Source organism: Pseudophryne corroboree, chromosome 4 (assembly GCF_028390025.1).
Source record: "Pseudophryne corroboree isolate aPseCor3 chromosome 4, aPseCor3.hap2, whole genome shotgun sequence".
NCBI classification, from domain to species: domain Eukaryota; kingdom Metazoa; phylum Chordata; class Amphibia; order Anura; family Myobatrachidae; genus Pseudophryne; species Pseudophryne corroboree.
Genome location: NC_086447.1, coordinates 901526997 through 901547988, shown reverse-complemented (window position 1 = coordinate 901547988; position 20992 = coordinate 901526997). Strand labels below are relative to the sequence as shown.

At 51.8% G+C, this 20992-nt stretch overlaps 1 protein-coding gene across 4 annotated transcripts in view; it reads right to left on the bottom strand.

The window, feature by feature from the left end:
• Positions 1-20992, bottom strand: part of TOGARAM2 (TOG array regulator of axonemal microtubules 2) — a 335042-nt gene that overhangs the window by 111638 nt on the left and 202412 nt on the right. For 3 of the 4 annotated variants that reach the window (XM_063918915.1, XM_063918914.1, XM_063918917.1), the window contains exons 8-11: positions 14734-14882; positions 12882-13011; positions 12531-12692; positions 10247-10385 (exon numbers count right to left, since the gene is read on the bottom strand). In XM_063918915.1, the coding sequence (XP_063774985.1) occupies positions 10247-10385; positions 12531-12692; positions 12882-13011; positions 14734-14882 (580 nt within the window). The remainder of the gene's footprint in view (positions 1-10246; positions 10386-12530; positions 12693-12881; positions 13012-14733; positions 14883-20992) is intronic. The other variant, XM_063918916.1, reaches the window with a different exon arrangement.

Genomic DNA, 20992 nt, shown 5'->3' with positions numbered 1-20992 from the left:
CATCGTGCAGACACTTCTGCCGCTCCGGTCCTCTGGCGGAACGCTCGCGGCGGCTGCGGGACCGATGTGGGTCCACGGGAACAATGTCTCTTTTGTTTCCCCAGTCATGGACGTCGGGACTGGAATTGAATCGGCCGGTGCCTCAGCAAGTCATCCGGTGGGTGCAGGGACGGACGGAGTTGCTTCTCGTGCAGGTGAGCTTCATCGCACCCTGACTGGTCCCGATGTAGTGCGGTTACCCCCCGTAGCGGGTGGGATCTAGTACTCAGCCCGCTCCTCTAGCGTGGGTGACAGTACGCGTAAAGATTTTCCGGCAAGCGCTGTAGACACAGGCGTAGGCATCGGGGCACAGACTCATCCCTTGTATCCACGTCCTCGGAGGGGGTGTCCTCCTCCGACAGCGGTTTACATGGGGTCCAACGGAGTGTGCGTTGGTGTCCAACCTCTTCCACCTCGCAAGTGTCGGTTGAGTCGGACACCGGTCACTGCGCTAGCAAGGCAGTGCAATGTGGTTTTAGGCCCCAGGTCTGGGGCTGGATCCGTAAGGGCCAATACGTCCATATCTTTGCCCTTCCGGGAGATGCTCCTAAAGCTTTGCTTTCGCCTAGCAAACAGGACTGGGCAGCAAAGACGCTTTGCGATCCCCCTACTTGAGTTAGGTGCATGTTAATCTTTATGGCGTGTTCTTTTAGACGCCTCCGGACGAGCACAGGAACCTTGTGCGCTACCAATTCCTTATACACGTACTGTACCATGAGTATAAGGGGTCGGCTTGGCGACGTTACGGTAGGGCCTTCCGGCGCAAACAGCATGGCCGGGAGATCTACTAAAGGATGTCGAATTGGGCTCGGAAGTCACACAGGGTTCCGAGGAACCGAGGACGGCGAGACGATGGCCAAATTGGCCTGGCTCTCGTTTTTGCCGTTCTTCGAGCGAGTCCATCACGCACGAGGCATGGTGAATGCTTCTATTTCCGTAATGCCCACTGTGAGTTAGGTGGTCGGTGTCGTTTTTTGTCACTCCTGCATCGGAGGTGGCGGAGCCCATGGACTCAAGGACTGCAGCAGTCCTGGGACAATGGGTAATTCGGGACCGCAGGCCTGGCAGAGTCGCGTTCCCGCAGCCCCAGGCGCTGGCCTTGGCCCCCACCCCAATTCAGATTACTGGCGCTCATACCCTGGCTGCAAGGGTACCCGCGGCGGGTGGCCGCCCAATTTTTGGTCTCGGGTTTCACCTCCGGTTTTCCATTGCCGATATGTGGGCTAGTAGGTCCCGGGGCTGGTACGAACCTGCGTTCAGCTCGGGAGTTTCCGGACATGCTCCGCTGAACCTTCCGGGTGAGCTGTCCTTGGGCCGGATGATAACCCCCCCCCCCCTTTCCGGGTTTGATCTTGTTCCCCATCGGGATAGTGCCCCAGAAGTCCGCGGGCACATTTAGGCTCCTACAACATCTTCCTGTCCCCTGGGGTCATCAGTACATGATGCTAACCCCGATGATCGGTGTAGGGTCATTTCCCTGTCCTTTGATTCGGCCATAGCCACCATTAGGTCCTTTGGGACGGGGGGTCGTGATGTGTAACTTGGACATCCGGTCAGCAGTTCGTCTTCTCCCTCTGCACCCTTCCGCCTTTCGGTTTATGGGTTTTCTATATTTGGCGATGGATATTACTTAGATCGGTGCCTCCCTATGGGTTGTCTCTCTCTTGCGCATACTTTGAGGGATTCAGTTCTTTCCTCCATTGGTCCCTGGAGCGTAGGACGGGCGAACGGCAAATTTTCGCACGGCTTGGATGATTTCCTTTTGATCGTGCCACAGGCCTCGGATCGCTGCACTAGCTTCTTGCGGAGGGCACTTGCCCTCTTCGCACACTTTGGTGTTCCGGTGGCGCCTGAGCGGCTTTATGGCCCTCTGCATCCGTAGTTTATCTCGGAATTCAGATTGATTCGGTCGCCAGGCTCTGTAGGCTCCCGGTGGATACGGTATTACGTCTTCACGATGACATCCTTTATGCACCTGCTGCGGCCAAGCTTCCTTTCATGCGGGCTCAATCCCTATTGGGCCTGTTTAATTTTGCTTGCAGGATTGGAGCGGGCGATAGTTGGGATTCGACGCCCGCATCACTTTTCTCAGATTGTCCCTCGAAATTTGGCTGGATTACGTACAAGGGATGAATTTCTAGGTTGTTTCAGCGGTGTCTGTGTTGGGTGGGAGGCGGTCGTGTCTGGCGCCTCCCTGGAGCTTTTCACGGACACCTCTGGTGCTTGCGATTAGCGAGCGCTTCCTGACACACTTGCTATTGCTGGGTATTTTTCCCGTACTGGGCGCATCGGAGCTCTGGCGTTATGCCCTGCGTAACACACAGGGGGTCTTCTGGTGCGACCAGTTGGGCGTGGCTTTTGCCATCGTTAGGCAGGAGTCCACATCCTTGCCGGTAGGCAGGAGTCCACATCCTTGCCGGTAATGCGGGTCTTCACACAAATAGTCTTGCTATGCTGGGTGAACAACATTACGTTGCGAGCCGCGCATGTCCCGGCCGAGTGCAACGACATTGATGATACCTTTTTCTCGCGTCAACTCGCAGCGGTTTAGGCAGTCGGCTCCTGCATCTCTAATCCAAAGGGACTCCTGTCCTGCTTCAGTGTGCGGATTGGAGGACTTAGCCCACAGGTTTTTGGCCTCCTGCAACTTTCGCGGCTTGTCTGGCCGCTTGGGAGCGGTGGAGTCGTTACCTTCTGGATTGGGGCCATAGTGGTAAGACCCATAACGAGGCAGATGGCCCATAGTTGCATTGGATTCGGGATGTCAGGGATGGTGGCAGCAGGCCGATCCCTGCACATCTGGGCAGCCGGCCCTCAGGGATGGTGGCAGAAGGCCAATCCCGGAACATCGGGGCAGCGGGCCCTCCAACATTTAGGATATGATTTCACTTATAATTTTGAGATATTTAATTTTTATGTGCTGTATGCTTTCTGCTATGTGTGATAAATATTTCAACCGTCCCCCAGTTAGTGAGGGATTTTCATCCAAGTTTGGATTTAATAGGCCTTCCTTTCCGTCAATAACAGCCGTCGACATACGCCTTGACGGTTTGCGGTGTGGGATTCAGCGCTCACAAAACGGGGATACAATGCGGGGATACGAGGTTCGCCTCTTCATGGCGGCCTTTACGAGGGCCTTCCACAGTGGGTTCAGGGTGGGTGAGCTGGTGTCCGTCTCCCGGACTTCTGCCTCGCCCATGCTGGCGGCCCACGTCGTCGTACGCCCCGACGGTTTGTGGTGTGGGATTCAGCGCTCCAAGACCGACGTAGTGGGCAGGGGGCTGTGGGTTCGAGTGGGGTCGGGCTCGTGTGCGGGGCATTTGTCTAGTTCCCACGGCCCGGTCTTATTCGTCTGTACGGCCTCCAGCGCCTCCCGGGTGGCTCGTCCATTGTGGCGGTTCCCCGTTGACTAGGTATCAATTCCGGTTGGTTTTGGGACGTTGTATTTTATACCTGGGTCTATCTCCGGCCGGCTCTGGGGCTCACTCTTTCCACATCAGCCCTGCTTCGGCAGCCGCTGCGGCGGGTTGGTCCGAAGTCGATGTCCGGGCACTGGGTAGGTGGAGGTCTGGTGCAGTCCGACGCTATATCAGGTCTTTTCCTCCCAGTGCGCCCCTTTTGAGGATTAGCCGCTCGTCGCAGTTGCACTTTGCGATTGCGGGGGCCTTGAGGAATTTTTGTTTTATCGTTGGTTTTAATTACGGCTTTTGCCGGCTGACGAAGTTTTGCGTTTTTGCCTCAAGTCAAATTGGGCGACCCCCCCCTTCCTGTTAGGGATGTAGGTTAGGTTACCCAATTTCTCCTTATATTTTGTTTCTTAACCTCGGTGTTGGGCCTAACACCCTTCTTTTGCAGGCAGGCGGCTGGATCCGCGCTTATATGGCTTGTCGGCCGGGGGGTGGGCGATTTCTCTGGTGCGCCGGATCTTGAGGTCTTTTAGTTTCGTATTCTGTTTTCTTTAGTTTGAGTTTAGTGAGTTTTCTTCGTATTCTGCTTTGTTTAGTTGAGTCGAGTTTTCGGGTCAGGTGGCGGTGGCATGTTGGTAACCTGGCAGTTGGCCCGTTTCTAAACGGTTATTTTAGTTCAACTTAAGGAGTTTATTGTTAGTAAGTTCGGGTGAACTTTTAGGTAATTTTATAGTCTTATTATTAATTGATGGGCACCACCGTACCTGGTGGACCCATATGATAGATCATAAACATGTGTGGATATCGGGGCCGGTGGCCCTATTTTTTAACCCGTAGGGGCAGAGCGTACCTCTGTCCCTACAACTGTTGGTGGACAGGGGTAGTGGCAGAAGGTCGACCCCTGGCCTTGGATTTTTGGATTTACGATGTCTGGGATGGAGGCAGGAGGCCGATCCCGGAACATCTGGGGCAGAAGGCCCCCTCACACTTATGTTTTTATTGCTCGGGATGGAGGCAGGAGGCCGATCCCGGAACATCTGGGGCAGAAGGCCCCCTCACACACACATGTTTATTGCTCTATTTCGTCATATAATTTTGGATCACCCTTATTAAGTTGTTTATCATGCTTAACCGTTCTTCTCCCCGCCACCTTAGTTAGAGAGGGAAGTCTGCATTTTTAGTTTTAGTATTAATAGGCCTCCCTCTCAGTCAAAATAAAAAGCTGACCCCTTTCACGCCAATTACGGTTGTTGTGTCTTTATTTACTAAGATAAGTGTGCTTGAGTGGCGTGCGTATGCATCTGACGTGTGAAGTTTATGGAGGACTCGTCCCCAATTTCTCCCTAAGGTGGTATCATCGTTTCATTTGAACCAACCTATTGTGGTGCCTGCGGCTACTAGGGACTTGGAGGATTCCAAGTTGCTGGACGTAGTCCGGGCCCTGAAACTTTATGTTTCCAGGACGGCTAGAGTCAGAAAAACTCTGGGCTCTTCTTGGGCGACTGCCCGAGGGGTCTCGGCTTTACAACTTTGCCGAGCTGCTACTTGGTCGGGTTCAAACACTTTTGCAAAATTCTACAAGTTTGATACCCTGGCTGAGGAGGACCTTGAGTTTGCTCATTCGGTGCTGCAGAGTCATCCGCACTCTCCCGCCCGTTTGGGAGCTTTGGTATAATCCCCATGGTCCTTACGGAGTACCCAGCATCCACTAGGACGTCAGAGAAAATAAGAATTTACTCACCGGTAATTCTATTTCTCGTAGTCCGTAGTGGATGCTGGGCGCCCGTCCCAAGTGCGGACTCTCTGCAATACATGTATATAGTTATTGCTTAACTAAAGGGTTATTGTATGAGCCATCTGTTGAGAGAGGCTCAGTTATTGTTCATACTGTTAACTGGGTATAATTATCACAAGTTGTACGGTGTGATTGGTGTGGCTGGTATGAGTCTTACCCTGGATTCCAAATCCTTTCCTAGTAATGTCAGCTCTTCCGGGCACAGTTTCCCTAACTGAGGTCTGGAGGAGGGGCATGGAGGGAGGAGCCAGTGCACACCAGATATAGTACCTAATCTTTCTTTTAAGAGTGCCCAGTCTCCTGCGGAGCCCGTCTATACCCCCATGGTCCTTACGGAGTACCCAGCATCCACTACGGACTACGAGAAATAGAATTACCGGTGAGTAAATTCTTATTATCTGCTGTGTAAAGGGTAAGGACAGCTCTCCCAGTGACCTTAAGTGTTGTGCCAAAATCTTGACCTTTTTACCTCAAAGGAGGAGCCCTAAGGAGAGCGAGAAGCTAAGCAAGGAGACCTAGGGCTCTTTGAAATAGAGTCAGCCTATCCCTGCAATCCTTACATATTTAACATACAGCGGGCGGAGCTTGGCCTGTTGTCCCAGCAGTTACAGCATTGAGCAGGGCAGCATCAGAGGCGGGACGGGCAGAGAAGGAGGCGGATTATTCTCCTCAGCACCAGCATGTACAGCACTGAGCAGGGCAGCATCAGAGGCGGGATGGGGGCAGAGAAGGAGGCGGATTATTCTCCTCAGCACCAGCAGTTACAGCATTGAGCAGGGCAGCATCAGAGGCGGGACGGGGCAGAGAAGGAGGCGGATTATTCTCCTCAGCACCAGCAGTTACAGCACTGAGCAGGGCAGCATCAGAGGCGGGATGGGGGCAGAGAAGGAGGCGGATTATTCTCCTCAGCACCAGCAGTTACAGCACTGAGCATGGCAGCATCAGAGGCGGGACGGGACAGAGAAGGAGGTGGATTATTCTCCTCAGCACCAGCAGTTACAGCACTGAGCAGGGCAGCATCAGAGGCAGGACGGGGCAGAGAAGGAGGCGGATTATTCTCCTCAGCACCAGCAGTTACAGCACTGAGCAGGGCAGCATCAGAGGCGGGACGGGACAGAGAAGGAGGTGGATTATTCTCCTCAGCACCAGCAGTTACAGCACTGAGCAGGGCAGCATCAGAGGCAGGACGGGGCAGAGAAGGAGGCGGATTATTCTCCTCAGCACCAGCATGTACAGCACTGAGCAGGGCAGCATCAGAGGCGGGACGGGGCAGAGAAGGAGGCGGATTTTTCTCCTCAGCACCAGCAGTTACAGCACTGAGCAGGGCAGCATCAGAGGCGGGACGGGGCAGAGAAGGAGGCGGATTTTTCTCCTCAGCACCAGCAGTTACAGCACTGAGCAGGGCAGCATCAGAGGCGGGATGGGGGCAGAGAAGGAGGCGGATTATTCTCCTCAGCACCAGCAGTTACAGCACTGAGCAGGGCAGCATCAGAGGCAGGACGGGGCAGAGAAGGAGGCGGATTATTCTCCTCAGCACCAGCAGTTACAACACTGAGCAGGGCAGCATCAGAGGTGGGACGGGGCAGAGAAGGAGGTGGATTATTCTCCTCAGCACCAGCAGTTACAGCACTGAGCAGGGCAGCATCAGAGGCGGGATGGGGGCAGAGAAGGAGGCGGATTAATCTCCTCAGCACCAGCAGTTACAGCATTGAGCACGGCAGCATCAGGGGCGGGATGGGGGCAGAGAAGGAGGCGGATTATTCTCCTCAGCACCAGCAGTTACAGCATTGAGCAGGGCAGCATCAGAGGCGGGACGGGGCAGAGAAGGAGGCGGATTATTCTCCTCAGCACCAGCAGTTACAGCACTGAGCAGGGCAGCATCAGAGGCGGGATGGGGGCAGAGAAGGAGGCGGATTATTCTCCTCAGGACCAGCAGTTACAGCACTGAGCATGGCAGCATCAGAGGCGGGATGGGACAGAGAAGGAGGTGGATTATTCTCCTCAGCACCAGCAGTTACAGCACTGAGCAGGGCAGCATCAGAGGCAGGACGGGGCAGAGAAGGAGGCGGATTATTCTCCTCAGCACCAGCAGTTACAGCACTGAGCAGGGCAGCATCAGAGGCAGGACGGGGCAGAGAAGGAGGCGGATTATTCTCCTCAGCACCAGCAGTTACAGCACTGAGCAGGGCAGCATCAGAGGCAGGACGGGACAGAGAAGGAGGTGGATTATTCTCCTCAGCACCAGCAGTTACAGCACTGAGCAGGGCAGCATCAGAGGCAGGACGGGGCAGAGAAGGAGGCGGATTATTCTCCTCAGCACCAGCAGTTACAGCACTGAGCAGGGCAGCATCAGAGGCGGGCCGGGCAGAGAAGGAGGCGGATTATTCTCCTCAGCACCAGCAGTTACAGCACTGAGCAGGGCAGCATCAGAGGTGGGACGGGGCAGAGAAGGAGGTGGATTATTCTCCTCAGCACCAGCAGTTACAGCACTGAGCAGGGCAGCATCAGAGGCAGGACGGGGCAGAGAAGGAGGCGGATTATTCTCCTCAGCACCAGCAGTTACAGCACTGAGCAGGGCAGCATCAGAGGCGGGCCGGGCAGAGAAGGAGGCGGATTATTCTCCTCAGCACCAGCAGTTACAACGCTGAGCAGGGCAGCATCAGAGGTGGGACGGGGCAGAGAAGGAGGTGGATTATTCTCCTCAGCACCAGCAGTTACAGTACTGAGCAGGGCAGCATCAGAGGTGGGACGGGGCAGAGAAGGAGGTGGATTATTCTCCTCAGCACCAGCAGTTACAGCACTGAGCAGGGCAGCATCAGAGGCGGGCCGGGCAGAGAAGGAGGCGGATTATTCTCCTCAGCACCAGCAGTTACAACACTGAGCAGGGCAGCATCAGAGGTGGGACGGGGCAGAGAAGGAGGCGGATTATTCTCCTCAGCACCAGCAGTTACAGCACTGAGCAGGGCAGCATCAGAGGCGGGCCGGGCAGAGAAGGAGGCGGATTATTCTCCTCAGCACCAGCAGTTACAGCACTGAGCAGGGCAGCATCAGAGGCGGGCCGGGCAGAGAAGGAGGCGGATTATTCTCCTCAGCACCAGCAGTTACAGCACTGAGCAGGGCAGCATCAGAGGCAGGACGGGGCAGAGAAGGAGGCGGATTATTCTCCTCAGCACCAGCAGTTACAGCACTGAGCAGGGCAGCATCAGAGGCGGGCCGGGCAGAGAAGGAGGCGGATTATTCTCCTCAGCACCAGCAGTTACAGCACTGAGCAGGGCAGCATCAGAGGCGGGCCGGGCAGAGAAGGAGGCGGATTATTCTCCTCAGCACCAGCAGTTACAGCACTGAGCAGGGCAGCATCAGAGGCGGGACGGGGCAGAGAAGGAGGCGGATTATTCTCCTCAGCACCAGCAGTTACAGCATTGAGCAGGGCAGCATCAGAGGCGGGATGGGGGCAGAGAAGGAGGTGGATTATTCTCCTCAGCACCAGCAGTTACAGCACTGAGCAGGGCAGCATCAGAGGCGGGACGGGGCAGAGAAGGAGGTGGATTATTCTCCTCAGTACCAGCAGTTACAGCACTGAGCAGGGCAGCATCAGAGGCGGGACGGGGCAGAGAAGGAGGTGGATTATTCTCCTCAGCACCAGCATTTACAGCACTGAGCAGGGCAGGAGGCGGATTATTTTCATCAGCGCCAGCCTTTTGACAGCATCAGTCCGGGGAAGGCCCGCCCACTGTTGCGGACTGACAAAGAGTGGCAGCGGCGGGCGAAACATGTCCTGTTGTAAGTCTAATTAGTTTACCAGGAAGTCCTTCAAAATTAAAGTTCTACGCATGGAAATACTTGAAATTCTGTAGCGAAGCACGGGTATTCAGCTAGTTTATTATACTTTGCAATAACATCACCCGCATTTCTTGTTGACACTTTTATTGGTAGGGGGCCCCATGAGTTAGTTTCCTTGGGGCCACCACAAACCTTAATCCGGCCCTGGCTACAGGACATGCTGGGATATGTACTCCAGCCGCCACCATCATAATAATTAAAACTGTGGTACTTAAAGTAACTGCCCTCCAAGTTTCAACATTTGTTCTTGACACATACAGTGGGACCAGTCAACTGACAGTATTCTACCTAAGCACAGACTAGTATACACGTGATAACAGTTTCAGCCCAGAAGCTCAATACACTTGTCTTCTATGTGCAGATGATAAGGAGACTGAACATCTCCTATATATTCTCCCAGATCTGTCACTCTGTGACTGTGTAGCTAACACTGGGCGGAGCCACAGCGATGGGCGGAGTCACAGTCACAGATCTGGGCAAATAAGCCAGCGGTGCTGTACACGGGAGAGGGCTCACGTTACTGACATTTACCACAGAAACCGCCATCACCCCGCCTCCAATTACGATCCTCGCCCCCAGGCCGAGGAGACCGACCCCCCCTGCACCGCCCTGTCCTCAGCCGCCCGCCCGTCTCACACCGCACCACCAAGTGGCCTGGTGATCAGCGGCGTGTGGTGCCGGGAGCCGGTGAGAGCCGACCTCCTCCTCACCTCATCTGGCCTCATCTGGCCTTAGTGTGTGTATGTAGGCAAGTACTCTGGTACAATGTAGAATTTCTCTACATAATAGTATGTACAATTTTATATATTATATATCCACCCCCATCTGCGGCACCCCTGCACCCACCCCTCCCCCACCCGCGACGCCTCCGGACCCCCTACCCCACCTGCGGCACCCCTGCAAACGCCCCACCACCAACCACAGTGCTTCCGGACCTCCTCCCCCATACGCCGCCCCCCCGCCCCTGACCCTCCCCCAACTGCGGCACTCCGTCCCCCACCCACTGCACTTCGGAACCCCCTACCCCACTCACGGCACCCTCGCACCCGCCACTTCCCCACCCGCAGAGTGCAAGTGTTAAGGGGGCGTAACCCCTTACGACGGTGTGAAGAGCGCCCGTAGGGCGCGATGAGCCACCTAGTGATATAATATAGGAGACACTCACCAGTCCTTGTGATGCAGCCACTTCAGAGCCTCTATCATCCCTTGCTCTGGGTGAGACATAGGTCCTGCACCCGGACCCCCATTCTCAGAATCAGAGTCCCAGTCGAAGCAGTCCAGGAAGGTGGCCGGCAAGGAATAAGCTGTACATAACACAGACACAACGCTGCAGTCCCAGTATTGCTTTATGCAGTAATGTTCTAACACAGATATTCTACTGACATGGGGCCTAATTCACACCTGATCGCTAGCACTGCTGCGATCAGACAGTCGCCTCCTACAGGGGGAGTGTGTTTTAGCTGTGCAAGTGGGCGAACGCATGTGTAGCAGATCTTGTGCAGTCTCTGCGCAGCCCAGGACTTACTCAGCCGCTGCAAACACTTCTGCCTGTCCGGGACCGGAATTGACGTCAGGAACCTTCCCTGCAAACGCTTAGGCACGCCTGCGTTTTTCTAACCACTCCTTGAAAACGGTCAGTTGCCACCCACAAATGCCCTATTCCTGTCAATCTCCTTGCCATCACCTGTGCAAATGGATTCTTCGCACAAACCCATCGCTGAGCAGTGATCTGCTTTGTACCCGTAAGACGCGCCTGTGCATTGCGGTGCATACGCATGCGCAGTTTAGACCTGATCGCAGGCTGTACGAAAATTAAGCCTAGCGATCAGGTCTGAATTAACCCCATGGTCTCAGACTTCCCCGGAATCCAACAGGTCCTCCCAAAGGCAGAGACTCCAACAGTCCAGCGACAGATAGACTATGGGGTCCAGCTTTGCACAGGATAATGGGTGGACCTGGCGGATAAGTGACTTGGTGCACCAGGCACCAGGTTGCACATCTGGGGGTAAATTTACTAAGATGGGAGTTCTATTTAATATGGGATGTTGCCCATAGCAACCGATCAATCAGATTCCAGGTATTATCTTCTAGAAGGTGCTAGATACATGAGAAGTAGAATCTGATTGGTTGCTATGGGCAACATCCCATCTTAAACAGAACTCCCATCTTAGTAAATTTACCCCCTGGTCTGCAAACCCGTCATTTCGTTTTCCAGGGCAGAAACTGGATAGATCCGGAAGGGCTGGAGATTATATGTATTTGGTACTAATGGTAATTGCCAGTCTTTTCTGATGCATAAATAGACCTGAAACTTTAATTACTGTAGGTGCTAATTAGCAATAATTACATCTAAAGTTCAAATGCAGCACGAGAAAGATGCAATCTGTATCATTAAATGCGTACAACCTGTCATACCAGCCAATCAGCGCCTTACTGCCATGTTACAGGCTGTGTTTGAAAAATGGCAGAAGATGATTGTCTGGTATTTTATCTCTCTCCACTGTATCACTTTCTGAAACTTAGTACATCTGTCCCTAAATACTGCAGAAATCACACCCTCCAACTGAACCTTTATAACAGGTACAGTACCTTTTTTTATAGTCTGCACGCAAATCTAACTCTCACTGCAAATGTTCTATCTGCCCCACCTGCAGTGCACATGGGGGGGGGGTCATTCCGAGTTGATCGATCGCAAGCTACTATTAGCAGCCGTGCAAACACATAGTCACCGCCCACGGGGGAGTGTGTTTTCGCTTTGCAAGTGTGCAAACGTGTGTGCAGCCGAGCGGGACGAAAAAGTTTTTTGCAGTTTCTGAGTAGCTCTGGACTTACTCAGCCGCTGCGATCACTTCAGTCTTTTTGGTCCCGGAATGGACGTCAGACACCCGCCCTGCAAACGCCTGGACACGCCTGCGTTTTCCCAAACACTCCCTGAAAACGGTCAGTTGACACCCACAAACGCCCTCTTCCTGTCAGTCTCCCTGTGATCGGCTGTGTGAATAGATTCTTCGTTAAATCCATCGCTCATCAACGATCTGCTTTGTACCTGTACGACGCGCCTGCGCATTGTGGTGCATACGCATGCGCAGTAGTGACCTGATTGCTGCGCTGCGAAAAACAGTAGCGAGCGATCAACTCGGAATGACCCCCTTGGTTTTGCCCATTGGCTAACAAATTTGCTGCTGCAATCAGGTCTTAATTAGGCCCTAAGACAAGTTGCAATGGAGCCTGGGAAAATGTGAATGATTACATAGAACAGCAACTGAGCCTGACCAAGACGTTTCATCTTCTGCAAAATAATATGTAAAGTGCATTGAGTCCAAATGGGACCAAGGCGCTAGATCATTAATAAAATTGTTACCTAAATTTGATTGCATGCGCATAACACAGCGAGAACATTGTTGCATGTGTACAATATACATCATTACTTGTTGGTATATGGGACCTACCAGAAGAGTGGCGAAAGTCGATAGGGTCTGGATTTACAGTCGGGATGCTGGGCAGGGAGGGGCGGCTCACCCATTTGTTGAGACCAATATTGGCTCCCCCTCTTCTCTTATCCGAGCTGATTGGCACGGTGCTCAGACCGAATGACACAACAGTTGTTGCCTCTGTGGAACATCAAATAATTATAATGAAACATTTTGTCTACCAATGAGACACCGCTGCATAAAACAAATCCGATTTGTACTTGTTACACTAAAGAGATTTAGAAATGATTCGCTGTTTGGGAATAAAAACGTTACAGCTGTAAAAAATAGTTTTTCTGTGTAATATGGAAACGTGCACCATGACCGAACCTGTCTCCGCCTCTTGTAGCCTCTCCCACAGTTGTTGTTGACTCCGCCTCTTCTCGTTTCGAAAGTTCTCAATTTCCTGCTGCTTTTGTCGCATCTTGTCCTGAGCGGACTTCGATATAGTGAAGCTAATCTGAAATGAATGACCGAATCTGTAAAATGACTTTCTCGACAGGAAGGTAATTGTAGTTTGCTTTGGTGAGATGCCTTAAAATAAAAAGCTTATTATACGCTTTCCTGACTTTCTCATTTCAATGAGGAATCTGTATTTAGTGGAATGTATTAACGTAAGGTCACCAGGACACGGGCTCTAAGAAGGGGATGCGGTCATGTGACCGACACCGGAATCCATTCACCACATGGAATTCTGACACCGAACCTCCTACCGCTGCAGTGGCACCCAGAACCCCCCCCCCCCCCCTCCAAAAAAAACTTCCAAAAAAATATATGTGGTTTTTTTGCTGCATTTTTCGAGCCCTAGCAGCCACCCCAGGTGAGTTAGGGTAGGGGGTAGAGCAGGGCTGTCTTTTCGTATGGGCTCAATGGGCTCTTGCCCAAGGGCCCCAGGAGTATAAGGGCTATAGGCTGATAGCTGAGGGTCCCCTCTTTCCAGGGGTACCAGATTTTTGAAAATCGGCCATGGGAAACCGGAGATATCCGACTTGAAAGCAGTGGTCCCCATCCAAGCCTGTTAATCGCTCTTCCCAGACAGAAATATCGGGTTCTGTCTGACTCTGAATTTTTCTAAGGGTATAATCCAAAAGCTGTAACTCTCCCCTTTCAGTGGACACTGGCAGCTTGTCTCTACTATGCCCAGAACCAGAGATATCAGCCTTCAAGCAGCTGGTCCCTGCTCCAGCTCCACACGCCTGGTATGTAGTTTTATATTTTTGTTGGTGGATTGTTCTGGCTCCTGAACTCTGATCCCCAAGTCCCCAGTACCTCCTGAAAGGTGTCCCCAGTACCTCCTGAAAGGCGTCCCCAGTACCTCCTAATAGGTGTCTCCAATACCTCCTGAAAGGTGTCCCCAGTACCTCCTCAAAGGTGGGACTCTCTCGTTTTTTGATCCCATTCAAAGCTAGAAATATATTTTCAGGAACTTGAGATATCTGCAGTCAAGCAAGCTGCCCTCCCACCAGAAAATGATAAATATTAAGCCCACTCCACTATCCACCCCTCCCCTACGTATTAAACACCCCCTGCCACCCTGGAAGTCATGTACCAGGGCTTCTTCATTCAGCCTAATGCCCCCTTCTACAGTTTAGCCCCATCTGTTCAGTACAGGAGTAATTAGCGAAAATGAATGCTCCAGGTCCTACATGCTGAGTGGAAGATAGAACACCCTCTACTGCCCGCGGGACATCAAAGCTGCCGCTGATAGCACCTCCCACCCCTACCGCTGGAGGATGGGTAGGGGCCCCAATGCATTGCTGTGCCCAGGGGCCTACACTGCTGTTGAGACGGCCCTGGGGTAGAGGAGAAGTAAAATTCATTACCCCGTACCCTGTCAGCATTCTATAAGTCGGTATGCCGCGGTCGGTCATGTGATCACCGTCATCCCGACCACCGGCATTTTGTATTACCCCCCCTCCCGATAAGAGCTCGTCCCGGTGTTTTGTGTACAAAGCAAAGTCATTATTTAGAAACCTATGGGGGCGCTTCTCTGTACAGAAATGGAGGAACCAGAGATCTCTGCAGCAGTGTTGGCATAACTGTCGGCATGGTGATGTTGACATAATGATTGTATGTTGACACAGTGACTGCATCCCATTCAGATATAGGTGCAGAAAACATAACATACACATAATAACATTAAGACCACATACATAGGAATATTTGCTAAATTAAGACGTACTTTGTTTTCCTTCCCTTCCTCGTCTTTGACAAACTGCGGTGGTTGGGAGACATCGGTGGATGAAGATGACATAATGTTTTTTAATGGGGCCGACTCCAAAGGATCTGTTACAGCGTTCCTACCGCGGGTTTCTGTTTGATCAGTGTCTACTAAAATAATAGAGGTAATTATCATTACCTAATCTAGGAGACACACTGACATAAGCTCATTTCCATATATTTTATAGTTCATAGTGCACCACAGCATTAATGGTTTTATATATACTGTATAACGAGCTTGGAATTTTCTATATTTGCCTGGCCACGTGTACCCAGGCACCAGATGTCACTCGCTTGCAGGTGGAAAGTTTAGTATTGCATTGACCCCCGCAGCTACCGCAATCTACTGACTGCAGTACTATTGTAGCATTTGGGCTACACATCGCAGGATATAGGGGGTAATTCAGACCTGATTGCAGCAGCAAATTTGTTAGCAGGTGGGCAAAACCATGCTGCACTGCAGGTGGGGCAGATGTAACATGTGCAGAGAGAGTTAGATTTGGGTGGGGTAAGTTCAAACTGAAATCTAAATTGCAGTGTAAAAATAAAGAAGCCAGTATTTATTTACCCTGCACAGAAACAAAATAATCCACTCAAATCTAACTCTCTCTGCACATGTTATATCTGCCCCACCTGCAGTGCACATGGTTTTGCCCAACTGCTGACAAATTTGCTGCTATGATCAGGTCTGAATTACCCCCATAGTTTCGTCAGGGCTCCCAAGGAACCCTCTGCAAGAAATGGCCCCTGTGCATGGTGGTGAGCCCTTGTCCCTGCATGTGCAGAGTTATACATGCCACCGATAGTATCGTATATAGCAATGAGATCCTGGACAGTAAGATGCCAGATCACATGCAATATGCGATTCTTAATAAATGGGCCCCTAAGTGATTCATCTACACTAGCCACCACAGTGTCTGCTTTGTACACTAGCTACCAGGACCAGAATCTACTTTCTACACTGCACCAGTATTCTATATACTGTACAAGAAGGCAGGGCAGCCACCAGGGGGGGGCTGTGGGGACTAGAGTTCCAGGCCCTTACAGAGATGGGGGCCCACCCCTGGCTCCTACCGCCAATACCTGTAGAGCAGGCATTCCCAACCACGGTCCTCAAGGCACACCAACAGTGCAGGTTTTAGTGATATCCAGGCTGCAGCACAGATGGTTAAATCAAAATAACTGAGCTGCTAATTAAGTGACCTGTGCTGAAGCCTGGATATCACTAAAACCTGCACTGTTGGTGTGCCTTGAGGATCGTGGTTGGGAATGCCTGCTGTAGAGCCTCACCAGTCTGTGAATCAACAGCAGTCTGATGTACAAGGAGGACTTCTTAAAACAAGTCTTATTTGCGTATCAGCTCTCTGTAAACCGTTCCTGTAGGTCCGCAACACTCCATCTTTATGTAACGTCACACTGTATGACATCACAATGGGGTGGAAGAGTGCGGCAGAACTTTTTTGGGGGAGAGGGAGGGACCCTGTTTTGTCAGTCCCGGGCCCCATAATTTCTGAAGGCAACCCTGTAGGAAGGGCATGCTGGAATCTGTAACACCACAACACTAGGTCTGGCATAGCATCTTGGGCCTTGTAGTTCAACAGCAACAGGTTTAACAAACAAACAAGCACAGTAGTCTGTGTCCTTATGTAAACACTAATAAAGTTGTGCGTTCCACTGTTCGAAACAAAATATGCATGTGACATGATCACCCCTTGCCATTGTTAGAGAATGTCTGCTCATTGTGTCACTGTCACTTCCCCGCCATTATTATATTATGCTGGCTACAATTACTGCTATTATAGTAGTCAGCACAGCTACAATGTTTCCAGAATTGGACGCATGAAAACATGAATTCCCCAGCACATTAGGTCACACAGCTAATTATTAGGGACAAAGCATGTGCAATTACCCAGCTATGTGTGTCAGCGCTCTCCCGGAGCGACGGCAGCTTTCAGCGCTGAGTTAGTGAAAAGCCTGAGGAGCAATTTAATGACATTGGATACTACAGCGCTACAGGATTGTTTTGGAACTTAAATGAGGTCATTATTTAAAATACACAACACAAAAAAAAGCATATCACGCAGGCAGCTCATGCAGGAGCGGCCCTTGGTGCGTGCAAGCAGTGCCTGCGCCCGGGGCGCTGCAGCCTGGGGGTGCGGCCGCAGTCACCCCGCAGGCACCGCCGCCTTCCCGCACCCCGCTCCCCGGCTGCAGCGGATGCCGTGGGCTGTGTGGGCGTCCGCTGCAGCCAGCTCCAGTGACAGACACTAGAGGTCAGGATTGACCTCTAGTGTCTGTGCGGCGCTGCTATGGGAGAGACGTCATGACGTCTCTCCCATAGAGAGGAGCCGCGGGAGGCAAGAGACGGAGCAGCAGCGGCGGCGGTCGGGAAGCAGTGGTAAGTATTGGTTTTTTGTTTTTTGTGTGTGTGTGTTAACAGCACTGCAGCAGAAGGCACAACAGGGGGCACAGCAGCAGAAGGCACAACTATTGGGGGGCACAGCAGCAGAGGGCACAACAGGGGGCACAGCAGCAGAGGGCATAACTACTGGGGCAAAGCAACAGAGGGTACAGCAGCAGAAGGCACAACAGGGGGCACAGCAGCAGAGGGCACAACTATTGGGGGCACAGCAGCAGAGGGCACAACTATTGGGGGCACAGCAGCAGAGGGCACATCTACTGGGGGCACAACTACTGGGGCAAATCTACTGGGGGCAAAGCAACGGGGGCACAGCAACAGAGGGCACAACTACTGGGGCAAAGCAACAGAGGGTACAGCAGCAGAAGGCACAACAAGGGGCACAGCAGCAGAGGGCACAACTATTAGGGGCACAGCAACAGGGGGCACAGCAGCAGAGGGCACAACTATTAGGGGCACAGCAACAGGGGGCACAGCAGCAGAGGGTACAACTATTGGGGGCACAGCAACAGGGGGCACAGCAGCAGGGGGCACAGCAACAGGGGGCACAGCCGCAGAAGGACAACAGGGGGCACAGTAGCAGAGGGCACAGCTACAGGGGGCAGATCTACTGGGGGCAAATCAACTGGAGGGCACAACTACTTGGGGCAAGTGGAAACTTTCGCACTGGGCGCCACAAGGTGTAGAACCGGCCCTAATCTCATGGTCTAGTAAATCAGGGTCTATCAGACCATTGCTGTGTGCAGGTTCATATAGCTAAACTAACACCTGTTATCTGATGCTGGCTCTGGGTGTGAGAACTCAGTGTGACATGCATGTGGTGTAATCCGCATTGTGTCACAGGAAACAAGCGCATAGTATTATATCATACAGTTCATCCGGAAAGTATTCACAGCGTTTCACTTTTTCCACATTTTGTTATGTTACCGCCTTATTCCAAAATGGAATAAATTCATTTTTTCCCTCAACATTCTACACCCAATACCCCATAATGACAACGTGAAAAAAGTTTTTTTTGCAAATATATGAAATATAAAAAAACTAAGAAATCACATGTACATAAGTATTCACAGCCTTTTGCCATGAAGCTCAAAGTTGCGCTCAGGTGCATCCTGTTTCCACTGATTTCCTTGAGATGTTCCTACAGCTTAATTGGAGTCCACCTGTGGTAAATTCAGATGATTGGACATGATTTGGAAAGGCACACACCTGTCTATATAAGGTCCCACACTTGACAGTGCATGTCTGAGCACAAACCAAGCATGGAATTGTCTGTAGACCTTCGAGACAGGATTGTCTCGAGGCACAAATCTGGGAAAGGTACAGAAAAATATCTGCTGCTTTGAAGGTCCCAATGAGCACAGTGGCCTCCATCATCCAATAGTGGAAGAAGTTCGGAACCACCAGGACTCTTCTTAGAGCTGGCCGGCCGTCTAAACGGAGCGATCAGGGGAGAAGGGCCATAGTCAGGGAGGTGACCAAGAACCCAATGGTCAGAGCTACAGCATTCCTCTGTGGAGAGAGGAGAACCTTCCAGAAGGACAACCATCTCTGTAGCAATGCACCAATCAGGCCTGTATGATAGAGTGACCTGACGGAAGCCACTCGTTAGTAAAAAAGCACATGGCAGTCTGCCTGGAGTTTGCCAAAATGCTCCTGAAGGACTCTCAGACCATGAGGAACAAAATTCTCTGGTCTAATGAGACAAAGATTGAACTCTTTGGCGTGAATGCCAGGCGCCATGTTTGGAGGAAACCAGGCACCGCTCATCACCAGGCTAATACCATCCCTACATTGAAGCATGGTGGTGACAGCATCATGCTGTGGGGATGTTTTTCAGTGGCAGGAACTGGGAGTCTAGTCAGGATAGAGGAAAGCTGATTGCAGCAATGTACAGACATATCCTGGATGAAAACCTGCTCCAGAGCACTCTTGACCTCAGACTGGGGTGACGATTCATCTTTCAGCAGGACAACGACCCTAAGCAAACAGCCAAGATATCAAAGGAGTGGCTTCAGGACAACTCTGTGAATGTCTTTGAGTGGCCCAGCCAGAGCCCAGACTTGAATCCGATTGAACATCTCTGGACAGATCTGAAAATGGCTGTGCACCGACGCTTCCCATCCAACCTGATGGAGCTTGAGAGGTGCTGCAAAGAGGAATGGGCGAAACTGCACAAAGGTACAGTAGGTGTGCCAAGCTTGTGGCATCAAATTCAAAAAGACTTTGTTGTAATTGCTGTAATTGCTGCCAAAGTGCGCCGGCTGTCGTTGCCCTGCGACTGCCTCTGCCTGATTGACAGGCAGAGGCGGTCGCTGGGCAGAAGGGGGTTGGTCGGCAGCGTTTGTCCGCCATTTAGGGGGAGCGGACCAGACAACGCAGGCGTGCCCGGACCGTCTGTGGGGCGGGCCGCGGCGGCTGCGTGACCCAGGCAGTGACGAGTAGCTACCAGCCAGCGTGCAGGAGATGCGCTGGTGGGGAGCAACTCCTGAAGTACAAAAGCATTGCTGCTGTGCGATGCTTTTGTACTTGTCCGACAGGGCGGGGACTGACATGCGGGGCGGACTAACCCTGTGCTGGGCGTCCCCCCGCATGTCTGTGTGACCGATCGTAGATAAGCTAAATTTAGCAGATCTACAATCAGATCTGAATTAGCCCCACTGTGTGTAGAATTTTGAGGGAAAATGTATTTATTCAATTTTTGAATAAGGCTGTTACATAACAACATGTGGAAAAAGTGAAGCGCTGTGAATACTTTCCGGATGCATAAATATATGTATATATTTATTTATTCAATGATTACTTTATCTTCCTGGGTACTGTGTGTCCCGGGTTTCCCAACACAGTCTAGTATTAGTATTTCCCAAAAACATTGGAACACAATAGAAGAATGGGAGGACCAATCAGAAGCTGCAATCATAGTCATGATCATTTCTGATATGTCCTCCTACTCACATCCACCTTGCATGGGCTTATCACAGAATCCCTTTAAATCGGAACATTCATGAATTAAACAGGTTACCTGGCTGATTAATTTAAAGCCAGGTGAAATGCAGGCTTCAAGACAGCCAGCCACAGAAGCTGTGTAAATAATAGGTGTCCCTCCCAGATGGTATGGTAAGCAGCCTAACCTTACACAGTGCATTTCAAATGTGACATATATAGGGTTTGATTCTGAAGGGAAGCATCTGCAGCTGCTTTTCCGTAAGGCTGCAGTGTCTACCATTTCCTTATGCCAGTGGTTCTCAAAATCGGTCCCCAGAACCCCACACAGTTCACTTTTTCCAGGTCACCCGGCAGGTGCACAGGTGTAGTCAGGGCCGGCTCCAGGCCTACTAGCACCCTGAGCGAGAAAATATAAAAGCGTCCCCCTCCCCCAAACCCTATGCGCGCGCCAAAGGCGTGTGCACTCCTGGAAAGTGGGTGTGGCCTCCTGGAGAAGTGGGCGTGGCCTCATATTATCACACTAACTATATTTTCACACCCCCTCTACGCACACACAATTAGCAGCCTTACACATAACAGCCACAGTAGTGTTCCTTACACATAATGTCTCCAGTATAGTGCCAGCTACACATGACATGCCCCCAGCAGTGCCAGCTACACATGACATGCCCCGCAGCAGTGCCAGCTACACATGACATGCCCCGCAGCCATGCCAGCTACACATGACATGCCCCCCAGCAGTGCCGCAGTGTTCATTCTAGCACCCTGCACCTTTCAAAACTTGTGCAGTTCCTCTTTCCTGCCTGGGGTGTCACTCTCTGCTCTGGTGCTTCTCAGAACATTCTGCTCTGTATCT